The sequence below is a fragment of the Colossoma macropomum genome, unplaced genomic scaffold, assembly GCF_904425465.1.
Source record: "Colossoma macropomum unplaced genomic scaffold, Colossoma_macropomum, whole genome shotgun sequence".
NCBI classification, from domain to species: Eukaryota; Metazoa; Chordata; class Actinopteri; order Characiformes; family Serrasalmidae; genus Colossoma; species Colossoma macropomum.
Window position 1 is genome coordinate 5555544 of NW_023494789.1, and position 11963 is coordinate 5567506.

Here is an 11963-nt window from a genome sequence, read left to right on the forward strand (position 1 = left end):
ATCTATACCAAAACATTTTAACCACAAAACACGGCCTATGTGTGTTAGTTTAGGAGAAAAGGAAGCTGTAGACAATGTAGGACGAAGTAAACATTCTCAGTGAGTGTTAATGTACATCACTTCATTCTGTTCATGTGAGAAATGTAAGGGGGCCTAAGGTCTTTTGGTCAGTTTTTGGTCAAATACAGTATGTGATGTGTTACAGCTCCCCTTGTCCTGATCAGTCATAACAGATTTTTTTTTTAAGGCAGGTACAGTCATATGCAAAAGTTTAAGCACCCCATCAAATGACATGTTTTGTTGATTTTCTAAGTGAAGGTTAACACATATAAATGTATATTTGTTATACATTATATTTTATGGATATCGCTGCTCTCGGAACAAAACCTTGTATGTCCATTTTTGTCGTTTTTCAAATTTTGAAATAATTTGAAAATAACTGTTACCCTTTACATTGTGTGTAAATTTTATTAAGAATGGACCAAAAGAAATGGCCTAAAATGACTTGGAAAAAATCTGGTTTCACTGACTTACATTAAAAGTAAAGTAGTTTTTTTCCTTTCCTGTAAATTTATCATTTTGGAGATATGAGGTTTTCTTCCGACAACAGCGATATGCAGAATTCAGCTAATGAACGGTAATTGTGCATTAAAAGAAGTGCATATGCAGAAGTGCGTCTCTGTTGAGGATGTGTAACTTATTTTCACTTAGAAAATCAACAAAATGTCATTGGGGCAGGTGTGCCCAAATTTTTGCGCACAACTGTAAGTACCTCTAAGCCTAACCCTAAATGTTGACTTCAGTAACCGAAAAAAGAAAAGTTTCTACCCTTTATGTTTTAAAAGTTTTATACTGTCATATGCAAATGCTTGGACACCCCTGGTTCATTTACATGTTGATTTTCTAAGTGAAAATAAGTGAACACACCCCCTACAGAGACAAACTATTTTAGTGCACAATTACTGTTTATTTGCTGAATTTAACATATTAGAAGAAATAAAGAAAATATAAATATGGCCTAAATTTGGCCACATTTTATATTTATTTTTTTCCCAATATGTAAAACTTTTGTTTTATTGATAAAACTGGGGGTGGTACAACTTTCCCCATGTTATAGCCCTCGCTGGTCTCCCCTATCTATGATTTTTTCATGCTTCTTTTATTTCTGTGTTTTACTGTTTTCCTTACAAATGAAAAATTCAGAGTCAAATCTAATGTGAATGTGAAATGTGTAAGAATGTTTGAGGACATTTTTTGCAAAAAAATTTATACTTTTTTTTTACAATTTTATACAAAATATGTCTTACGGTATGATATAATGATAATTAATGTCTTGGCTAGTTAGAGTTTACAGAGAGAAAGCAAATGTACACAAATATGAGTTCAGATCCAGCACAGAACAGGCATCCTTAACATGTATGGAAACTTGTGATAAACCTTGTTAAATGTCATCTGCTGCCAGCCACTTGCCACAAATCAGAGCTGTAGACATGATTTAAGGCATTACATTAAAGCAAGTGATACAACCTACAGACCTCACAGCACCAGCAACTCTAAAGAGGTAAAACAACAGGCTGTTCTGTTTACGTTTTTTAAAACAGCGAGATTTCATGCTGTTCTGATACTAAATATTTGTTAATAATAAATAAAAACCAAAGTGATCAATTTGGTGTTGACATTGAATTGTTGGTTACCAAAGGGAAAATTTTGTAATTTTGATTTGTAAAATGTTTATTGGACCAAATGATGAATGTGAAATAAACTGTCTTTTGCCCATTGGTATATTTGTGACGTCATTCAAAAAAACTACATAATTTTACGTTCATCAAAGTAAACGCACTGCATTCAGTATCATTCACAGTTTTCCTCTTTAAACACATTTCTATGTGTAAATACTGGAACACTTTATATCATCATCGTCCTTACATTTATTTACGTCCATGTAAATTCATGCTGTATGATTATGGTATATATATATATATATATATATATATATATATATATATATACATTTCAAAACAGGAACTGTATTTCAACCTTAATAAAAAAATCTGATAATAGCTTGATCATTCAGCAAGGAAACATTATTCAAAGAAAGAAAAACTTCTATAAAAAATAAACATTTCCCACTTTTTTATGAATAAAATGTAGGGTTATCCATATTTGATCTGTTTTAAACACATTACATATGCATTCATTGATAACTTCTGGTTTAACTTAGTACAACCCCAATTCCAAAAAACTTGGAATGCTGTGTAAAATGTAATTAAATGTAAATAAAAACAGAACGCAATGATTTGCAAATCTCATAGACCCATATTTAATTCACAATAGAACATAGATCACATGTCAGATGTTGAAAGTGAGACATTTTACCATTTCATGAAAAATTTGAACTCATTTTTGATGTCTTGAGATCTAAATGAAGTGATGTGGAGGCCAAAAACAGTTTTAGATGCACTTAAATGCACTGAGACAAAAGATTGTAGAAGCAATGACTGTAATAAAAACAGCTTCACAGCTAAAAACACTCGTCTGTGATGTTAGAAAGCCTTAATAATGTGAGTTCTATACTTTAGTAACTACTATGTAACCTCTGATGGGAGCAATTATGACAAGTGGGTTAAGTAACAAACTCAGAAGGAAAGAAAAAGACTGAGGAAAGAAAGAAAAAAACGAGAAAAAAGCTGGGCTCTACACAGCTTCACCCGCATGAACCCTCGACCCTCCGATAGCTGACTAGGGAGGGGCTCTAATGCAACTTGGCCAAACCCAAGGAAGTGGAGTGTCAGAGGCGACACGGTATGTGGCTAAATTAAACATTATTTCTTTAATATAAGAATTTGTGCCTTAAAACAAAACAAACCAAGTCAAACTTGTGCACAAAAATTGCTTCACAAATTTTCAGTGTGGCTATGAGTGACAGTGAAGGCAATGGCAGGCCACGACTTTCAGTTTCGCAGTGTGGGGATTGTGTTGAATATGAAGGATAGAACTGAAACTTGTAATAGACTTAAATCAGTTATTAAGTGATTTATGTATGCGAGCCTTCTTTTAGCTGAAGCTTTATCAAAATTGTTCTGATAAATAGGAAAAAAACACTTTTTCCATTGTGTGGACTTTTCAGACGGTTCCTAAATGAGGCTCATACAGGGTCGTCTAACCTCCTTGGGAGCCACAACGTTTTATCTCCATTTTATTAAAGTAATGTTTTACCATCCTGGCTGTAAATATGTATAATAATATCCCAGTATGTGCTAATGTCCTGGTATAGGCTACAAAAATATAATACAATCAAAAATCCAGATTTACTTTGCTCTGCTTTAACCTTTAGCTCAGCTACAGCCGCTTTTCTCACATCGCAGGAAGTTTTTCCTTAAAAGTTGAAGAGTTTCTTGTAAAATGTCTCTTAATGTTAGACTTTTTATGAAGCTTAAGTCGCTTCTCATTCGCCAGCTTCGAATTTTCCGTTCCACCTTAAATGGTACCTGGGGCACTATTTAAGGTGGAACGGGTGAATTCTAACAAGAAGAACAGGTTTTACTGGCAGTGGTTTCCCCTTGGAGAGATACAGCTGGAGTGGATTTAAAGCACAATAACAATGCTGGGAATCTGTATCTGTGCAAGATCATTTAACTCAGAAACTTTTACTCAAACTGTACCACCTTTACACTGAGAACACAGGGGGAGCATCTTTAGCCAGAGCCTGAGAAAAGTGGTTTTCCTGTGTACATCAGGCATAACATTATGACCACCTCCTTGTTTCTACACTCGTTGTCCATTTTATCAGCTCCACTTACTATATAGGTGCACTTTGTAGTTCTACAGTTACAGACTGTAGTCATTCTCAGCACTGCAGTAACACTGACGTGGTGATGGTGTGTTAGTGTGTGTTGTGCTAGTGCGAGTGGATCAGACACAGCAGTGCTGCCAGAGTTTTTAAACACTGTGTCCACTCACTGTCCACTCTATTAGACACTCCTACCTTGTCAGTCCACCTTGTAGATGTGAAGTCAGAGACGATAGCTCATCTGCTGCTGCACAGTTTGTGTTGGTCATCCTCTAGTCCTTCATCAGTGGTCACAGGACGCTGCCCACAGGACGCTGTTGGCTGGATATTTCTGGTTGGTGGACTATTCTCAGTCCAGCAGTGACACTGAGGTGTTTAAAAACTCCAGCAGCGCTGCTGTGTCTGATCCACTCAGACCAGTGCAACACACACTAACACACCACCACCACTTCAGTGTCACTGCAGTGCTGAGAATGATCCACCACCCAGAGTACCTGCTCTGTGAGGGTCTATAGGGGTCCTGACCACTGAAGAACAGGGTGAAAGGGGGCTAACAAAGTTTTCAGAGAAACAGATGGACTACAGTCTGTAACTGTAGAACTACAAAGTGCACCTATACAGTTAGTGGAGCTGATAAAATGGACAATGAGTGTAGAAACAAGGAAGAAACAAGGTCATAATGTTATGCCTGATCGGTGTATGTGTTAGTCCCAGCTCTGCCCATAAGGAAGGAATAAGAGGAAATCTTTCAGAGGCCCTGCCACCAGAGGGGGTGTCCAAGAGGTTTGGTGTTATGTTCAGCAATACAGTGGAGTGTATAGACATAAATATATGTATCCTGCTGTGCTTGGTTGTTGCAACTGTGCAACATTCACAACCCCATTTCCAAAAAAGTTGGGATGCAAAATGTAAAAAAAACAAAATGCAATGATGTGCAAATAATTTAGACCCTATATTTAATTGAAAATAGTACAGAGACAACATATCAAATGTTCAAACTGAGAAATTGTATTGTTTTTTTGAAAAATATATACCTATTTTGAATTTGATGCCAATAGCATATTCCAAAAAAGTTGGGACGGGGGACAGGCTGGTAAAGATAGTGTAATGCTAAAAAAAACACCTGGTGGTTAATTGGCAACAGGTCAGTCACATGATTGAGTATGAAAAAGCATCTTAGAGAGGCTGAATCTTTCAGAAGTAAAGATGAGGAGGGGTTCACCACTCTGTGAAAGACTACACGTTCAAATAGTGCAACAATTCAAGAATCACGTTTGTCAACATAAAATAGCAAAGAACTTTTGCTTTTCATCATACATAATAACATTAAAAGATTCAGAAAATCTGGAGAAATCTCTGTATGCAATGGACAAGGCCAAAAACCAGTATTTGCTGGCCGTGATCTTTGGGCCCTCAGGCGGCACTGCATTAAAAACAGACATGATTCTGTAGTGGAAATCACTGCATGGGCTCAGAAACACTTCTGAAAACCACTGTCTGTGAAAACAGTTCATCACTGCATCCACAAATGCTGTCAAAACTCTAAAACACAAAGAAGAAACCAAATATAAACAGGATCCAGAAATGCTGCCACCTTCTCTGGGCCCAAGCTCATTTAAAATGGACTGAGGGGAAGTGGAAAAGTGTCCTGTGGTCCGACCAATCAACATTTGAAATTCTTTTTGGAAATCATGGACACTGTGTCCTCCGGGCTAAAGACCACTCATCTTGTTATCAGTACACAGTTCAAAAGCCAGTATTCATGATGGTATAGGGGTACCTTAGTATGGGTGACTGGCACATCTGTGAAGGCACCATTCATGCTGAACAATATATATATATATATATATATATACATAAATATATGTTTTGGCAACATATGTTCCTATCCAGACAACATCCTTTTCTTTCAGGGAAGGCCTTGCTTATTTCAGCATTTCACCCAACTTTTTTGGACATGATGTTGTATTTAAAACCTAATATCTCTGCATACCAGTGAAATAACTACACAATGCTCCACTCTGTTTCGTTCAGGATACTCTGGACTTCATTGGCTGATATCAGTTATTTGGTTGGGCCTTAAGAGATCCAGTATGAAAGATGTGGCAGCCACCCCCATGTTCCCTTACCAAAAATTCTTAATTACTGTGTTCAGACTGTTGTAAATTTTTAGTTTCAGGAAAAGGTGCTTCAGATCATGGAGATCGTACGTCAGCATAAGACAACCCTGATTAAGATCCTGTCTGGAGATGCCAAGTTTGTCCTGCAGCACGTGCACCAGGCCAGGCTCATCACGGAGCACGAGTATGGCAACCTCAAAGACGACATCAGTCATCACAGTAGGCAGGACTTCACCATCAACCTTTTGGACAAAATGATGCATAAGGGGGACAAACAATGCCATAAATTCCTCGAACTTCTGGAGCTTAATGAAATGCAGGAAACTTTCCCACTATTGAATGATCTTTTAATGCCTCCATCTGTAAGACAAGGTACAACTAGCAGCTGATGTTCACTCTAATGACAGCTGTGGTGGAAACTCAGTCAGTGATTTATTAAAATGTTTGCTTTGTTTTCCAGGCGTCCCAGAAATCAACGAGTACAAAATGTCCAGCAGTCCTCGTGGTGTGTGTGTAATCATTAATAACATATACTTTGATCGTCGTGGACGCCTTATGGAAAGGAGAGGATCAAAGGTGGATGTAGGTTGGTAATTTTTAGTTTTAATCCAGTAACTACCAACTACTGTAAAATGTAAACAGTACAATGTTGTACCACAGCATGTACTAGTAGGTTTCAGATTCAGTGGCAAAGCTAGAACAACAGGAGATCTAATTAGAAATTATGAGCGTTAGTAATTCAAGAGGGATGCAATTGTTGTGTTATGCTGTTAATTCCAGAGGCTGATGTCCATTCCTAACAGTTTACTGCATGTCCAGTAAGTTCCTATGATAATACACTATCCTAGAATCCTCTACAAAAGCAAAAGGACTTATTTTAAATTCTACATTCTACATTAACACAAAATATGCAAGATTTCATTAAAAGCCTTAATGTGTATGTAAAGTTAAATTTGTTTAGTGTAACAGAAAAATGATAGTAACTATGAAGTAGATCAGTATAGCTTTGATGGTCTAAATGTAAGAGGTGGAGTCAGTGAATCAGCAAAATTAAAACAGAATAAATGTATCTTAATTTCTTTGCTTTGAAGGAGATCTGAAAGATAATCAAAGATATTTAAATATTCATTATATTTATCACCCGTTGTTGTGGTTTTTATTTTTTGTACAGTTTAAAAATATTACCCTTGTGTCAGTTTAATGATGAATAAATCAATAGAAATGCTTTAAAATAACTTGCATTAATTTTCATTACATTCTATTACATTTTTTTTCCTATAAAGTTACCATTTTGGAAATACACGGCTTTGTAATGATATATAGGTGTAAGTGTCCTTCAGCACATCCCGCCATTGTAAATAAGAATTGGTCCTTAATGGCCTCCCTGGTTAAGGCTCAAATAAATAAATAAATAAATAAAACGGTAGATTGGTGTTGTGTTTAGTGCAATATAGTTGTATGCATAAGTTTGGGAGGCCCTGGCCAAATGACAAATATTGTTGTAAATATTTTATTTTATTTTACACAGTGTATTTGAGTAGACTATTGTGCACGAACAAAGCCTGTGATCTGTATACTCACACTGTATGAAAATGACATGCTTCATGAAATGCAGCCCCTACATACAGCTCTTTCTGGGGACAATTATAAATTAAGCTGTGTAATTAAGAGTAACATGCTGTGCACCCGAGTACTGAGCATTTACAGAAAAAATGTATTTTTAAAAATAGTTTGCTGCAGATGTTGTATTTTCACTCCAAAAATCAGCAAAATATCAGTCACTTGGCCAGAAGTGTCCAAACTTTTGCATACAACTGTAGTTGCATACATCTGTAGGGTGTAGTTATTTCTCTGAGTACAGCAAGAGTACTGGTTCCATTGTGGCTGCTCTGCCAGTGAATTTCAAAGCAGTTACCCATTTAACCCCTTAAAATCCCAGGCTTATTACATACTACCTATACCATCATGAATACTGGCTTTTGAACTGTGCACTGATAACAAGCTGAGTGGTCTTTAGCCCGGAGGACACGACGATTTCCAAAAAGAATTTCAAATATTGATTTGGTCGGACCACAGGACACTTTTCCACTTCTCCTCAGTACATTTTAAATGAGCTCGGGCCCAGAGAAGGTGGCAGCATTTCTGGATCCCGTTTATATATGATTACTTCTTTTTGCTCATTATTCAGTAACTACAGAGATGTCAATGCAAAGTGGCTGAGCTATTCTTAGGTTATAAAAGTGTGTAATAAAACTTTGGGCCTGCTGGTGGGCCCTGGCCACTTAAGGTGTTAATTTGTTGCCATACTGTAATTGCAGGTATACACTTGGTTTCCATAGTTTTATACTGTTTATAGTCATTATCTATATTACTATAAATGTACAAAAGTATACTGTGTGTTAGTTACTCTGATTTTAATGCTGCTAAATGACAGAAAAATGTAAGCTCTCTCTCCCTCTCTATCTTTATATATATATATATACTTTAGTGAACAAGTGGATTTTAACATAGAAATTATATAGTTAAAAATTGAAATGGAACAATTATAACAATAATATTTTCTCTTTTCATTCTTCCCAATAGAGAGTCTTGACGAGGTTTTCAAGTGGCTGGGTTTTACTGTGGAGATACACACTGACAAGACCGCAGTAGAGATGAAGGAGATCCTGATGGAACTCAGCCAGAGGCAGCATAACGGTGACTGCTTCATATGCTGCATCCTAAGCCATGAATGTGATGGAGGTTTCTGTGGAACAGATGGACAGATTGTTCACCCTTCTGACATCCTCCAGCCATTTGGTAGAGCAAACTGCCAAAGCCTGGCCGATAAACCCAAAGTGTTTATCTTACATACTGGTTGGGAACAACCTAAATATGCAATTCCTGATTCTGATTTCCTGCTGGCTTTAGCGACCATACCAGGATTACATTCATACAGACATGTAGTGAAAGGATCCTGGTTCATCCAGTCATTGTGCAAAATGCTGAAAGAAGGCTGCAAAAGGTGAGGTGCTTTGCATGATTGCAGATGATTTTAATCATCAATGAGTAGTGGGAGGTGTACACATCCAGTTCGTAGCCAAAATGGTACATGAGTACATCGTGGTGTGTCTGATAAGTCTATATAAACATTTCTGAGCAATTCAATTCAAATAAACCTTGTCAACTTAAAGTGACACTTCAAAAATGTTCAACTAACATGCTTTTGTTTTAATTTCCACTCCAGGAGAGAAGACGTCCTTACCATCCTCAATCAAGTCATTGTGGAAGTGAGCGCATTTGAAACAAACCCTTCAGTCGAGTCAAATTTGTCAAGTCGAATGTCATTCAGACAAATCCCACACATAGACCTCACCCTGAAAAAGAGACTTGTCTTTCATGTGCCTTCAAATTGAATTTACAGTTATTTTACTATGAGCTTTTGTGTCTGAAGGTTCAATTATTGTTAAAGTTCCATTAGAAAGTTAATTTGAAGAGTCTGGTCTGGTTTAGCTGTAAACCTTGTATAAACCTCAGAGGAGCTCTTCAGGATTTTTTTGTTTTTTACTGCAGTCTTTTCTTTTTGTTTTTGGTTTCTACATAATGATGCTGTAATATGTTCAGTGTGAAAAAGAATTATAAGGTCATCAGAACGAGAAGCAGTTTGCACTGCTTACACGTTTACATACACATAATCTGTGAAGCATTCTTTTCAATAGGACCAATTAAGGCATGTGAAATGAACTGATGGTGATGTATCATTATTAGTGTCATATATATTGAATTGGAATTATCCTGTATAATGCTTCTACGTGCCGAAAAGCATTGTTCTGTTCTCCATAACAATGACATGCTCCTAATTCCTTTATCTTGCATTGACTGAGACTGTCAATAAGAGCGACAGAGGCCTCAAACCCAGACCAAATTAATGGGAAACAAAGCACCTTCCTCAATCCTTGATTATGTCTGTCATTCAGTACCACACAAATGAACATCCAGACATATTAGTGTTCTGGCTTCTCACTAACAAAAAGTGCACCAACCGCATTTTAAATGTTTGTAATGACTTTTATGTAGAATTGAAAAACAGGAAATGGCAAATAGCATTTTGTATTGTCTAACTAAAGTTTACTACGCACTGCAGCATTAGGCATATAAATCATGACAGGAGCGCCACTAGGCCAGTTTTTAAGGGTCCTTTAAAATGTTGTTTAGCCCCTTCAGATAATCGTAAATTATTAGATGAAATCATAATTAATTTTTTTTTTCTATTGATTCCTCATTCAGTCATGAAAACCTGTGAGCAAGTCCAGAAACCAGTGGGGTCCAGTGACATCATTCTTAGAAGAAATGTTGATTTTAACATGAATTTCTGGTGCACTCTGAGACTAAAATACAGGGGCACCTACTGTGGAATTATTTAGTTTGTTGAAATGAGTGTAAATACAAGTGAAGTCCAAATATGGTACTACTTTCAGGTTTTGATTTAATTGTCAAAAACCTGTTGCTTACCTGCTAAGGTCAAAAGGTCAGTCCGTGGGGGCTCCTGAGTGGCGGCTCCCGAGTGTCATCAGGGCTGGTGGTCCCTGGCCATTTAAGGGGTTAAGCTCTTCTGAGGGACGTTCGAACTGAATAGTCTCCTCAGTAGCAAACTGTGTTCATGAGCTTAGCATCAGTGTGTGCTTTCATGCCACGCTGTTACAAACATTTACAAACTTCATTAACTGAAAAAAACACAACCACCGACATTATGGTCAAATTTTGCAAGATTTTGTTATTGTTTTCATGAGGCGGGTGCTTTTCTCAACAATGGTAAGTATTTCAGAACTTCACTGACATGGTGAGCTAATTTTTTATGAAACATGATCAGAAGAATTACATGAAGAAACCACATCAGTAGAGGTGTATGTATGCCTCCAATGTGTATCCTGTATTGTAAATGTATTCTGAATATTACTGTCGTTTTTCAGTTTTGGACATAATTTGAAAATGACTGTTTCTCTTTACATTGTGTGTAAATTTCATGACGAATAGACTAAAAGAAACGGCCCAAAATGACTTGGAAAAAAGTCTGGTTCCATTGACTTACATTAAAAGTAAAGCCGTTTTTTGCTTTTTCCTGTAAAGTTACTATTCTGGAGATATGAGGTTTTCTTCCCACAACAGTAATATGTTACTTTTTAATGTAATTTAACTGAATATATGACTCAATACATGTAGGACAGTGTATTCAGTATTCAACCATCACTACGTTTTAAAGGATTCTGCCCAACTCTAACAAAGATACTGGGCCCAAACTTTTAAAGCTGAACATCTACCCACATTGCACTTTTGGTACCCAAAGCAGGACATTTAATACTGATGGTTTGATAAATACAGTCGTGGCCAAAAGTTTTGAGCTTGACACTAATTTTGGTTTTCACAAAGTTTGCTGCTTCAGTGTTTTTAGAGCTTTTAGTCAGGTGTTCCTTTGGTATACTGAAATACAATTATAAGCATTTCATAAGTTCTTTTTACCTTTTATTCACAAATACATCAAGTTTATGCAAAGATTTACAGTGTTTAACCTTCTTTTTAAAACTGTTGCAATTCACCCTGGCATGCTGGATACCAACTTCTGGGCCAAATTCTGACTGATGGCAACCCATTCTTGCCTAATCAGTGTTTGGTGTTTGTCCACCCGCTGTTTGAGGATTAACCACAGGTTCTCAATGGGATTGTGATCTATGGAGTTTCCTGGCCATGGACCCAAAATTTCATTGTTTTGTTCAACGAGCCACTTAGTTATCACTTATGCCTTGTGACATGGTGCTGGAAAAAGCATTGTCCAAAAAAGCATCACCAAATTGCTCCTGGATCACTGGGAGAAGTTGCTCTTGGAGGATGTTTTGATACCATTCTGTATTCATGGCAGTGTTCTAAGGCAAAATTGTGAGTGAGTCCACTCCTTTGGATGAGAAGCAATCCCACACATGAATGGTTGCTGGAAGGATGCTTTACTGTTGGCATGACACAGGACTCATGGTAGCGCTCACCTTTTCTTCTCCAGACAGTCATTTCAGCTGTCCCAAAAA

At 37.0% G+C, this 11963-nt stretch overlaps 1 protein-coding gene across 2 annotated transcripts; it reads left to right on the top strand.

Moving 5' to 3' along the window:
• The first annotated feature begins 2717 nt into the window (after positions 1–2717).
• Positions 2718–10883, top strand: LOC118807776 (caspase-8-like). Of its 2 annotated transcripts, none has more exons than XM_036569860.1 (5): positions 2718–2802; positions 5964–6282; positions 6371–6496; positions 8494–8914; positions 9137–10883. In XM_036569860.1, the coding sequence occupies exons 2-5, from the start codon at positions 5988–5990 to the stop codon at positions 9303–9305; spliced, it is 1011 nt and encodes a 336-aa protein (XP_036425753.1). In that variant the 5' UTR covers positions 2718–2802; positions 5964–5987; the 3' UTR covers positions 9306–10883. The 2 variants fall into 2 exon arrangements, with proteins under 2 accessions (XP_036425753.1, XP_036425754.1); XM_036569861.1 differs by having other exon boundaries at positions 2753–2802; positions 5970–6282.
• Positions 10884–11963: the final 1080 nt, after the last annotated feature.